General features: G+C 39.0%; 1 protein-coding gene across 2 annotated transcripts in view; it reads left to right on the top strand.

The window, feature by feature from the left end:
- LOC111670184 (protein phosphatase 1 regulatory subunit 1A) overlaps nucleotides 1–13,856 on the top strand; it is a 30,575-nt gene that overhangs the window by 13,639 nt on the left and 3,080 nt on the right. For both annotated transcript variants that reach the window (XM_087179447.1, XM_023426795.2), the window contains 4 exons: nucleotides 7,750–7,787; nucleotides 7,903–7,966; nucleotides 9,886–10,068; nucleotides 12,388–12,507. In XM_087179447.1, the coding sequence (XP_087035573.1) occupies nucleotides 7,750–7,787; nucleotides 7,903–7,966; nucleotides 9,886–10,068; nucleotides 12,388–12,507 (405 nt within the window). The remainder of the gene's footprint in view (nucleotides 1–7,749; nucleotides 7,788–7,902; nucleotides 7,967–9,885; nucleotides 10,069–12,387; nucleotides 12,508–13,856) is intronic.

Raw genomic sequence — 13,856 nt, 5'->3', positions numbered from 1 at the left:
CCCATTTGGACTTCATTGTGTTGTGGCCGTAGATCTCAGAAACTACTTGAGTACAGTGTAAGTGTAATCCCTAGAAATGATTGCAGGAACCACAAAAGTAAGATAATAAGTAATGAACCGGAATTATCTTTCAGTCAAAGCCTAATCTGACCCTCAGCCAAACCTAACCTTAACCTAAAACCAAATCTGAATATTAAAATAAATGTTTAACCTTTCAGAGATTATAGGTTTTTGTACCCAGAAGAGAAATAAATCTCCATAATGTGACAGTGATTCATGCAGGAAGCTATGTAAACCACACACTGACAAGTTACAATAGTCACAATATGTTTCACACACCTACAGGCAATTCTATTTCTTATATTGAATCCTGTGATGTTACATCTCAGTCTTATCATGCACAAAATGAACCTTCCTGCTGCATCAGAGCAACAAATACAGCCGTGTGTGTGTGTGTGTGTGTGTGTGTGTGTGTGTGTGTGTGTGTGTGTGTGTTTCCCCTCTCATTGGATCTTAATGATCAAACACAGCAGTGCTCCTCTAGAGTGTTATCCTAGTCATCCATTGGCTCCCTGCTTCCCTCCCTGCCTCGGCTGTACTCTGGTGTGTGAGTGTGTGACCTGCTGCAGAATTAAGAGATGGTCAGCTGGGAATACAGGGCAGAGAGAGTAATTTTCTCCAGGTGAGAAAACAGAGGGTGATACTCCGTGTTTTTGTATGAATAAATGAATGCTGATGTGTCACTGCGGATACCAGCAGAGACTGCCATTGTCATATTTATCACAGACAGGACAAATAATTAGTGTTTTCATCTTGAAAACAAGTCTTTCTAATTGGATATGATTAGAAAAGGTTGTCTTTGCCTGTGATCTGTTTGCTTAATGCGTGTCTATGTGTGTGTGTGTTTGTGTGTGTGTGTGTGTGTGATTATAATGTGCTTGTCTGTGTGTTTGATTCAATAATTGGGTGCTGAGCACGTGGAGCGTCTCAGATACAACTTTGATCAGATTTGAATGAAAGTGCAGAGAAAACCCTCCACAAGCTTCCAGACTAGAGAAGAGTGAAAACAGAGAGAAGAAACTTAAGAGACTAGAGTGGCGAAGAAGAGACATTATTTCTGATGTGAAGGAATGGAAAAAAAAAACAAAAAACTGGAAGATGTTACTTGAAGATTTTTTTTTTTTTTATTGTGTTACACTGTTCTTTTGAAGGCATTTTACTTGTTTTAAAAGATGAACAGGTTAAAGAGTGTCAAGATAGCCCATGGAAATTTAAGTGTCAGGACTCCAGTATAGAATATTTTAGGTTTAGGTAATGTTTAATTTCCAATGCATTGCTTATTTTATGCATTATTATACTGGCTTTTCATACTTAAACTAGAATGGCACTTGGTACGGCGTATACCTCCCCCAGGGCCAAACAATCCTACACACGTCTGTCAGCTCCAGATTATTATCTGATTCTGCAGCAAATTGTAGAAAGTCATGGATCTCAACACCATAAATATGTCTGCTTTTTTTTTAACATCAAGATCCATATATTATTTACTCAAAAATTAAAATATCTCAACAAATTTTCTACAGATGTTCATGGCCCATAGAGGTCGAATCCTGATGACTTTTTATGATCCGCTGACTTTTCCTCCAGTCACTGTTCAAATGCTGTTCAGTAAGCTCCCATAGCTGGACATTCAGGGCTGATTCTGACTCTCTTCGGTTCAATAATACATTCAGACTGTTGCTGGTTCAAGATGCTCCCTTCAGTTGAATTCAAAATAATCTTATACAAGCACTCCACATAAGGTGAATAGCTCAGCAGGCTATTATTTGTGATAGAGTTATCAGATTATGATTTTTTTTTTTTTGTTGCTTTCATGGGCTTTTAATATCCTTTCAATGAGGAAGTAACATACTGTGAACTGCAGCTGAGCAGAAATCGATGCTCTCAGTCACTAGTAAATGGAGCTCCATTGCTAAATGCTGCTGTTTCCGTCAGTGAAACAGCAGACAGTGCAATTCAAAAATTCATTGTCAGAGATTCATTGGTACATGTGCCGAACATGTCTAGCTACCAGTGGGTTGTCATTCACAGTGAAAGTCTTTGGGACCCAAGTCAGAATAGATGTAAATTAAACACCAGTCTAATTGGGCCACATCTCACAGGTCTTGATGTACAGTATCTAACACCCAAAGAGATCTGTATGGATCAGAGCGTACTACCAGCTCCCATCACGTGATGCAGCATCAAAAGAGAGAGAAAATGTTTAGGGAAATCTTTTTTTTTTTTTAATTGGGGGGGTTCACAAATATAAAATTGGCTTGAAAATGATATCTTCTGTCAATCTATCACCCAGTTGGCTACAGAATTATTATTGCTGATGCAGGAGGTGGAAATGGGACTCACCATATTAAAAATTACTTTTGAAATGAGTTCTGTGACTTTACATCTATTCTTTGCACATTATTATTAAATTTCTGCCTTCTTCAACAGGTGCTGGTGTGTGTAGTGTTAGTGCTGTCGGGGCAGCATGTCTTTCATATGTTGGTCTGCTGTGACCTGTCTGACGTTTGTCGCTTTTGCGACCAACTAACAATCTGTAATCTAATATAATCTGTTTCTTGAGAATTTTTGCCCTCACTAATGTTACTGTAATTAGGCCGATATAGCCAGAAATATTTGGGGAATAAGGCATTGTATATTGGAGAAAAGCTGTGTGTACTTGTTTAAATTTTTTATGAGCTTGTATTTAATCTCACACCAGTTTGTACTTTTTGTGTGTGTGTGTGTGTGTGTGTGTGTGTGTGTGTGTGTGTGTGTGTGTACGTGTCTTCAAAATGAGAAATTCAGAGAAAGACAGCCATGTCATGGAAAGATTCAAGACAGAGATAAAAAACTAAATTAGAGCCAGAGACGAAGGGATCGTCACAGACATCAAATTAGACACAGGGACACAATCAGAGACCAAGACCGTTCCAGTTGTGTGTGTGCATGTGTGTGTGCGTGTGTGTGTGTGTGTGTGTGTGTGTGTGTGTGTGTGTGTGTGTGTGTGTGTGAATGAGGATGTGCCAGATAGAAGGGGGATGGGGGAGGGATAGATACGATGATGAGGGAGAAGAGCTGTGCTGGTGCAGTAATGTGTGCCCCACATCAGAAAGAGCTCTGCATTATTTAATGCTCTGCAGATTGCTCTGCCCTGTGCACCGTGAACCCCAATAGAGCATCAGAAGAACAGCCACAGATGTACAGACAACTGGGACTCAGGCTGAGGGCTAAATAATGAGGAAGCAGGAATTGTGTTAAGTGTGTGTCTGATGGGAATCTTCTCTGAAGAGGAGGCTAGCTTATTGGGAGGATATATGTCTTTACTCATTCCTGGAGAGAGACAAAGAGACAACTTGATTGAGATAAAACAAAGCTAGACAAAAAAACAAAGACAGAATAAACTTTATTATAGTACTTGAAACTACTTTACTCTTTGCTTCTGTGAACATTTCAGCCTTTCAGTCACCCACACTATATGTGCTTTGAAAAGGGAGGATACAAACACATGCCCACATTAAACCATCACATGTCATGTGGTGCCTTTTAAGTGAGTTTCTTCATCCCTACAAGCACCAGCAGCAGCTAGTCTGTGGGTCTGTGGTGGAGTGCGCGCTGCCAACTGACAAGAATACATGAAAAAAAAAGAAGCAAAATATTGATTAAGATTATTGTTTAAATCAAGCCCTTAATGAATATTACTGGAAAAAGACGGCTTAAGGCAGGGGTGTTATAATCACATGGTCGGTGTCTTAACTGCAATCTTTGCAGGACAAACGGTGGGACAAATAACTGATGTCACTAACTACACTATCTTGATCCCACTCTTGCACCAGTACTGCAATACTTTGTGTTATGTTAGTGAGTTAGTGAGGTGTTTCCTTACTTTACAACTCACATTTGAAGTAGAAGTGCTGTTTCCAGTTTATTGATGTTTTTGCAATTAAAGGAATAGTTCAGCATTTTGAGAACTACGCTTTCTAGTCTTTTATGCTCAACTAAACTAACTCATTGGAAATTAGAAAGCAAAAAGGGATATTTCCCATAAATGTCAAATTATTTCCTTTAAATTGTACATTACCCTGTCTTTCCTCAACATATCCATTTTCTGACAATTGCTTGATTATTATCATGATCAAAATATTATAATATCTTGCTTGGAGCAGTAATTCTCAGTCCTAATTCCAGCATATCCCTTATGAAAGTAACAAATAGTAATTCAATTAGCATTTTTATTTTTTTATTGTTGTTGAGTAGATATCTGTGTTTGAATACAGTTACTGCCAAGCCATTTCTTTTCCTCTCCCACTTCTCTTGCCCTTCGCTTCGCTACAACTGCAAGAAGAACAAAGATAAAATAGCCGTTTTAGATGCATGACTGACTTCTATTTCCTTTTTCGTTTTACACACGGTTCAAGAGTTTTCTTTATTTTCCTCATTTTTCTTCATCAAATGCGGTTCAACAACTATGAACTGACACCAGCTATGGTAGGCAGTTAATTTCGAATCAGAGACCCTCTCTGTTCTCATCCGACTTTGTGTCAGACAGTCAGTCAGCTGGGAGTCGCAGTGATGGACTCATCACTGCTGGGATGGCTTTTTTTATTGGCTTTCTCTCTCATCATCTGGGTTCAATGCGCAGACGAAACAATCTGAATATCATCCACATGAAAGCCATATGTTGTGTTTATTGACCCAAATGATATTTCAGCCATGTTTGGTGCTAATGCTAAACAATAATCCTCAATTTGTTTGTTCAAATGAAGCCGCAGCTGCTCACTGTTTTTGTCTTCAGCTACAGTGTATTCATCCTATGCAGTATTTTAGACATATAATTAAGAACTGAGAACACACCTGGTACATTTGAAGATACAGTTTCATCGCATCTGTGCAAAACCATGTCTAATTATCATGTGTAAAACAGCTGAATTTTCTGGCATACTCTTAGTTCATCGTTTCAGGGTCAAGAGACCTTTGTCTTCTTTTATTACAGTATCTATTTTGACTCTTTAAAATTGCAGCAGGTGTAAAATTGTTGGAGCTACTTAAGATTCAATGATTCTGCAGTTAAAACTACCATTTTCACTGCAAGTGAACTGCTGATTTATATCTAAAACTTTTTCTTTATTGATCTTTACTGTAAGTTACATTATAGTAATAATAAATAACAATATTACAACAAAAAGGCATACAGTGCTCCACAATAATGAGTAAATGTCAAGAACAGATTGTAGACTGAAGCCTGAGCTTATTACACCCTCATCCTTATGACAAAACCAAACAGCAACAGATGTTTCAGCGAAAACCCCAAAACAAGATGTTGATGTTCAAGTGACAGAGCCCTCTAGTGGCTGGAGTACTTATGACGGGAGCAAAGGAGGAAGTCAGGTGATGTTAATATAGAATGACAGTCCACGTAGGGAGGAAGTCGGGCTTTGTCGACAGGTCTGTTTCCTGTTTTAAACTGACAGTCAACATTTGATCATTTTAAGCAGGACCGTGCTCGTTCCCTGACCTCAACCAAGTGGTTATTATTGCAACCATGATAACAAATGTCCTTAAACCAAACCAAGATCTTTCCCTAAATCAAGATCTCTAAACCAAATTGTCTTTGTGCACAAATTATAACCAAACTTTAACCATGACCATCATATAAATTAGATACTGGCACATTGAATCAAAACATCGTATCAACAGTAATAAATAAATAGGAAGTGATGTCATGTAAACAGACTGTGATTGGATATCAAGCAAGATTGTTCCATAGGATCACCATGCAAACATGTGGACAACTTTTTTTTTCCGACTGACATGGCTCGATTATTCTCTGTCAAATACCTGTTTATACGGTAAATCTTAAGCTTTTACCCTCTGACTCGAAGGACAGCCCTTGGCCTATTTCCTCTGATTGATTTGTAACAAAATCCATATTGGTTGGATGAACCTCACCATTTTAGGAAATGCTAAAAATAGGAATCAGTTTCAAGTGCCATTGTAAACAGGCACGGCATAAAGAAATTAAAATGAAATGTAATGGTTTTTGTGTCAGGGTTTTATAACCACCACTGGTTTGTGTTTGGTGCAGATTAAAGAGAAGAGTGAGAGAGTGATGAATAAAGAAACAAGTACATCACTGGCATTTTGAACAGCCTAGTGCATACTTTTAAGTAGGAATAATATATGCACATGCTCACTGGCACGCACACACACACACACACACACACACACACACACACACACACACACACACACAGTGCCTTCCTAGTTGCCTAGGGATGCGTAGGTTGCCAGGCAACAAGGTGGTGTCCTAGAAAAAAGTTCCAACGATGTAAAAGACAGAGTTGGATGCGGGTTCAAGACAATCACTGTTGATCACAGTTAATGGTTTCACTGTACTCCGCTCAAGTGACGTTTGATTTCTATTTCAGTCCTTTCCTGCAGTGACCACGGACTCATGTTTCATATGTTGATGATAAAGCTTTTCTTTATCCTGTGGGAGTCACATGAGCCTCGTATGTGTGCGTAGTATCATGTGGTTACTGAAGTACTGTACTATTAATATAAATTTGTACTCTACATGAGTATTTTGTTTTCACACCACTTTATATTTCTTAGTATTTATATTGTATTTGTTACAACACCTTTAGTCACTGGTTGCTTCACAAATTGAGATAAGAGAATATTAATTTGTAACTTATTTCTGAAATTGTTTATGTCATTTTTCATGTGTGGCTCAATCAATCAATCAATCAATCAATCAATCAATCAATCAATCAATCAATCAATTGATCGATCAGAAGATTCATTTATACTGGATATAAACTATATGAAAAAATTAAAACTTATCTCCACTTCAACCAACTACAGCAGTAAACTGCTGTTTATACATTATTGTATGACTAATAATTTAATGATATATAATACAATAACACTGTAAAATACTATATAATAATAGTAAAAATACTCCATTAATCCTGCAGTCAAGATGTCACTTAGTAAGTAAAGTGTGACAGTATTATTGGAAAAACATACTTAAAGTAGAAAAATAAATTACTCACTGTCTGTGTCATATTATACTACTGGATTGTTATTATTGATGCAGTAACATAAAAAAAAATCTTATTCTAAAGATGAACGACAACCTATAGCTGGTAAATAAATATAGTGGAGTAAAGTAGCATAAAATTAACATACTCAAGCGTTTATAAATCTCAGCTGCAGAGTACTCTCACTTACTTCCCTCAAGGGGGTTTGTATAAACAATGTTTCACTGTTTATCTGTCATCAGTACTTGGCTGTATGCAGGGGTTTATTAGGAAGTTGATGAGAGTGGATTAGCATCCCCTTTGTTAGCAAAAATTATTCAGAGAGTGTTTTTATTCATACATGATAGTGTTGAATAGAAAATAAAGTAAGTACACCCCCTTTGCTGGGTAAAAACACTCACTGCAATGCTTGTAGTGTGTCAGATAACCATCTGGCTGGAGGTCACTTCATATCCACTCTCCTCTGCCCGGTCTGAACACAGCAGCACTCCAGCGACAGCACTCTGTCATACTGAAGAGAGCAACTGTTCTATTAAAAACATTATCAAGGCTGCGTAATATGCAGGACCCATGAATTTAGTGCACCACATGTTTGCCTGTTTAGTCTCTAAGTGCTTTAAATCTCTTTTATTGTATGTAGAACTGATTATTTTCTTTATCGCAGAAATAGATGAAGATCGTCTCCCAAACCAGCTGTACAAGGTAATCTAATCCATGTTGTATTACAGAAATTATGTGAATTCTGTTTTTTCTTTTCTTTTTTTTTGAATCAACTCTATCTCTATTCAAACAATCTTTTCCATCTTGGTGCTAACAGGCAGCCTTGTTGAACTCCCCTCGACAACGGCGAAAAGGGCAAAAAGGAACTCCTACAATGAAAGGTAGTGTTGGTTATCAGTCTTGTCATTATTCTTTATGTGACGTTGGCATTTAATGTGTGAGTTCACACTGTTGGCACCCGTGAAACAGTAAATGTCTAAACTTTTGCTGCTGTTCCTAAAATAGCCTATCTAAGAAGACAAGGAAAATTGGAAAAAATGTCACAAGACATAATTCAAACAAAGAGAATAATTCAAACAGTCAAGAAAAGGAAAATTACAAAAAGATACACATAAAGTTGTAGCAGTCACTAATTAATCAGAACATAAGGGTGTTGTATCAAAAAATCAATGTAATATATTTCCTAAAAGGAATGTAATAAATCAAACATAAGATAATCAGCAGTTACAATGAAAACATCCAATTAAATAAGTTAAAATGATCGGTTCACATTTCAAGTCTTACTTAAAACAACAGTTGCATGGCCATGTTTACACTGAAACAGTTTGTGTTCGCCATGAACAGTCTTTTCTATCCCTCTATCGCAGCTCACCGAGAAAACACTGTCTGGGAAATGTACGAGTGTGAGACTGTAACTGTGATAACCACTTAATCTTGACAACTCAGACTGCTGAAGCTTCACACAAACTTTATAATACAGTTTTGCACTGAAAAAGGGCTCTGGATCTTGTCCCCCTATCACTTACACTTCATTTATGTAAGAAAGTGATCTTTTCAGGGCCATATGAACAGGAGGAGTGATTACAGAAACCAAAGAATGTGTCAGTGTGAATAAATATACGTGTAGGCTTGTCAGGATTGTTTGAAAACTGTGATTGGTTGAAAAATGTCAACCTATCCTTTAATTGGATAAAGCTATTTGTATGTCCAGTTTCCAGTCCTGGATATCAAATTTCAGCTACCTTGAATTTACTTGGTGAGCTAGCTAAGCTAATGATGGAAGTTGGCTCTGCCTTCAGTGTCCCATGTCAACCTCGGAGCCAATCAGGGCTGCACTTGCCACAGCGAGGACTCATTATCTCGTATTTTCTGACCAGAATTCCTCTCAGTTTTCATTTTTTGAGGTGAAAGAAGGATCCATGTGAGATTAGGTCCTGCACCACCTAAGGAAAGCCTACAGACCAAAATGCACACACACAGCCTGCAGTGTTCCAGCACCTGATATTTCTGTAGGTTGTTTTTGTCACAGCGGTGCAACTCCAATCCTACTTTACTAAGTGTACAAATGTAAACGTTTTGTGGAGAGTGCATGCAATAAAAACAGAATCATTCCCAACAAAGAAACTGAAGCAATTGAGCAATAATGAGAAGTGAAGAGAGTGAAATTTGGAGCTCTAGGATGTTTATACTTCAATTAGTTTCAGAGCTAAACAGCTCTAAGTGTGATGAGTCACTGCTCGGAGGAAACCCAGGCAATAATCAGTGCGCTTTAGTTTCCCACTACAGGGGGATTAAAAGTAATAAAATCATTGGATGAAGGAGGTCAAAAAAAAAGGTGATTAAACTAATCATCTCCAAGCTCTGATGCATCTCTTTACTTGCCCCCTCAGCCCAAACAGAGCAGGTTGTTAATTCAATCTCCCTAATTTATTAAAAATGCTTAACCTACAGTTAAGTGATGGGTTTCTCGTTGAATCTCCACCTACACGCTCGCCCTCCGTCCATCTTTCTCTCCTGTTTACTGTTCATAATGCCTCTCTCCCATTGGTTCCCTTCGTCTCACGCCACTTTTTTTTTTTCTTGCTTGTCCTCCTTCTCCCTCCATCTCCCCAATGAGTTCACGCTTTTTACTCTCCACTTTAACTTCACTGTTCCTTCCAATCCACTCTCCCCCCTCCCGTCTTTTCTCTCCCCCTCTCTGTTAACTCTTCCCTCCTAACCAACTTTACTTCCCCTCCCTTTCCATCTTCTCTTCCCTGCTTCTCTTTCACCTCTCTGATCTCCGCCTCCCTCCTCTCAGAGCTGCAGTTCATGGTGGAGCACCACCTGTACAGGCAGCAGCAGGGAGCTGGGGACGAGTGCTCCTCAGAGAGCTGCCTGTCAGACCGGCCCAGCCCTGACTCTGTTCCCACCGGGGAGGAGCTCCCACACGACGACGAGGCCACTGCGGAGGCCTTTGAGAAACTGCGCTGCCAAATGGAGGGTATGTTTGGAGACTGTGAAAAAGAGGATTTCATTTGGATGCTTGCAGTGTTGCTGTCTGCTCAGCTACACGACCCTCCTTCAAAATCTACTACTGACTTTGGCACAGAGGAAACCAGGTCACGATTTTCCTCTAGGCAGTCTTAACTGATCATAGATGTAAGGGTGAGGAACTGTCTGGCTGGACTTGTCAAATGACAATTCTGCTTGGAAGAAGAACTCGCCACCTTTACTTAAATAAAAGCACCAATACAAAAATGTACAAATGCTCCATTACAAGTAAAGACCCTACATTCAGATGTCTAGTAAAACTGTTAAAAAAGAAAGTATAAATAGGAAAATATACTTGGTAAAAGTACTCAAAAAGGTGTAGCTAGTTTTAATACAGTTAGCTAATATAGCCCAGTGGTATCCAGCCTGAGGGTCTTCTCCCACCAATGGGTAAAGATGCTGTAAATCTGAGTGGTTGTGAGATGATTATTAAGGCAGAGAAGAAGTTGTTCTGCTAGTTCTGCATTGCTGTTATATAAAAAGGAGAAATGAAGAAAACATTTGTGAGGGGTCACAAGCCAAGAAGGCTGTATTTAGTTTTGAATGTAAAATCTTAATCTGAAAAGTAACTTGTAACTATAGCTGTAATGTAGTGGAGTAAAAAGTACAATATTTCCCTCTTAAATGTAACGAAGTAAAAGTATAATGTAGCATTAAACGGAAATACTCAGCAGTACCTCAGGATTGTAGTACGGTAAGTGAGCAAATGCACTTTCCACTTCTGCATTTCAGTCATTGTAAGCTGACAATAGGTACAGTATAAAGAACTCAAATGAATGTGTGAAGAGGGCCAAAAGGGAGTGTGCAAGAACACGTCTAGCTCAAGAAAAGACGTAGAAAAAGATTGAATGGATGGACACAAGAGGGAAGGAAGGACATACGAATGTCTCTGCTGTGGCCTCTGAAAAATGGATGATGTGGTACCACAAGAAGCAGAGAGCAGATGGAGGTCTGAGGGCTGAGGAAAGAGGGGAAGGGGGAGATGCATAAGTGTATTAAAGAAGAAGAGTGAAGCCAAAAACAGCCTGTTAACATGAGGGGAGGGTGTTGAATTAAGAGAAGAGGATAAAAGTAGAATGAGGTAGGAAGCATGAAAATGGCTGGAAAGGATGTGTGTGAATGCTTGATAGGGTTAAGGAAAAAGAGGGGGTAGAGGATAAGTGAAACAAAGAGATTGGAGGAGGGCATAGAAAGGAATGCTTCAAGCAATTGTCAAATATTTTAGGAAACACACTTATTTTCTTTCTTTTTGACAGAAAATCCACACCATTCTCACTCTAAATCTGTAGCTTGAGCAAGCAGCTGGTTAGCTTAGCTTAGCATGAAGGTTTGGTTTATGCAAAGATATAATGTATTATTAACTGAGCTTTATTAGTGTTGGTAGGTGTATTTTATTTCCTTTGGAAAGAGCCAGGCTAGCTGTTTCCCCCTGTTTCCTCTCTTCAGGCTAAGCTAAGCTAACCTGCTCCAGGCTCAAGCCACATACTTGGAGGGAGAGTGGTATTGATTTTCTCATCTAACTCTCAACAAGGAAGCAAATAAAATTCCTTAAACTAATCCTTTAATGAAAAAGCGTATATACTGTCAAAGTGTTTTGGCAGATTCTGTCTCGTCTCTGTTCCAAATACTTTACATCTAATAACAAAAAACTGAGGTCAGCTTTTCAGCTCATAATTCACTGTAATAGCAGGCGAAGAGATGGTCACAGAGTGCAGCACATACTGTTCACTTTGCCCAGGACTAATGCATCATGAGTGGACAGGGCTGTTTTTCTGAAGCAATAGCACCAGAACGCAAACATTACATTTTTGTAAATGTTATAGTTCCATTTTAATTCACTGGGACACTTTTTTTTTTTTGTGGTGTAAAACCTTGAAAAAGGGCTGCTTTTGTTAGGATTCCTCATATGTTATAGGGGAGCAGCAAATTAAGTCCTCTGTCCAGATGAAAAGAGCAAAGAAGAAGCTAGGGGAAACAAATCAATGACCATTAACACCAGTCCAGTCGAGTGTGGCTTCACTGAAAGATCAGCCCTTTGAATTCTCTCAGCACGAGTGAATAAATACAGCTGTAAATGTCATGTGGCACCAATTGATGATTCGTGGTGGACTAGTTCTGTATTCTCATATAAATCAACAATGAATATCGAACTAGAGCATTTTACTGTATGATGAAGAGATTTGCTTCATTTCTCTGTGGTTTGTTACTGTATATGAGTCACTATCTTCACCTCCATTGCATCCTCTGTTTGTCTCTCTGCCCCCTGCAGAGTTCTCCAGGGAGAGTCTATTAGAGGCTGCAGGTGGACTCGAGCACCCCCCCTCCAAGGAGAAAGAGGATTGTTCCAATGTAGCAGATCCTTCGTCGCAACAAAACAACACACAAGCAGGTACATCAGAATATAAAGAGCCACAGTTATCCAGGAATCGTTTCCCTCTCACATCTCCCTCAGGGGTCCCTCAAGGGACCCTTAATTATCCATCCAGTTTATTTAGATATGTTAAACAGTTTCACTTGCTTGGTGTCATGTAATCATGGCTCATAAACAAACATCTGTGAAGGGCCTTTGATCAGCACTTCACAGAGCGCCGCCATGGCTGGAATACCCTGGGAGGTATGAAAGTGGAAAAATTTGTTTGTGTGTGTGTGTGTGTGTGTGTGTGTGTGTGTGTGTGTGTGTGTGTGTGTTGAGGCACAGATTTTGGGAAGTCTACAAAAAAGATTTCTGCTGTATTGAAGGTTCCCAAGAGCACAGTGGCCCCCATAATTCTTAAATGGAAGAAGTTTAAACAACCAGGACTCTTCCTAGAAGTGGCTACCCGGCCAAACTGAGCAGTTGGGGAAGAATGTGACCAAGAACCCGACATTCACTTTGGCTGAGCCGTGGAGATCCTGTGTAGAGATGGGAGAAATTTACAGAACAAGTACTGAGTAAAGGGTCTGAATACTTTACTTTATGTCAATGTGATATTTCGGTTTCTCCCTTTTTAATAAATTAGCAAAACTTTCCAAAATTCAGTTTTCGTTTTTCTGGGGTATTGAATGCAGCTTGATGAGGGAAAAAATTCTTATTATTTTTTTTACTTTAGTTGGAATGTCAGAAATCCATCTTCAGGTGGCGTTTTAGTTGAAATTTCTAAATGGGAACTCGGCATTTCCGACTTCCCAGTCGAAATATAACGCACCATGAGATCAGTCAGAGGTTGAGCTAAACACAAACAGACTCCCAGAGCCACAGTCAGAGCGTTAATTTCTAGCTAGTTACAACTAACAACTACTAACAGTCTGTGCAGCTGGTATGTGTTGGCTGTTTGGGGCGAATAAACACAAATTATGCAGTGGGCAAATTTGTTGATATAACACTGGGCAAAACTTTGCTTCGCTTTCTGTCGGAGGCCCACACAAACTTTTATCCTTTGTTGACTTTAAGCTTTTTCTCACACATAGAATCCCTAACACTGCTGGCTTCATCTAGTGTTAAAGTAAACACATACAGCACATGTTTGTTACCTAAATGTTCAATTAATCAGACATGAGATTCATGGAAAACAATGTGATTTCTGCTGTGTGTGAAGTTATAAAAACAAGTTACAAGTTTACTGAGAGTGTTGTTGTCGATTTTTACGTTAAAGTGACTTGGACACTGATTCAAACATGAAACCGACCATAATATTTACACAACAAACGCATGTCTGAAAGGGGTTTAAGAGATCATGACAGTCGCAGCCTAAATAAGCT

The sequence above is a fragment of the Seriola lalandi genome, unplaced genomic scaffold, assembly GCF_002814215.2.
Source record: "Seriola lalandi dorsalis isolate HSWRI2012SDOR001 ecotype SW California unplaced genomic scaffold, Sedor1 jcf7180002054840, whole genome shotgun sequence".
Lineage (NCBI taxonomy): Eukaryota > Metazoa > Chordata > Actinopteri > Carangiformes > Carangidae > Seriola > Seriola lalandi.
Note: the sequence above shows the minus strand (reverse complement) of the source record. Positions and strands in the feature narration are given on the sequence as shown.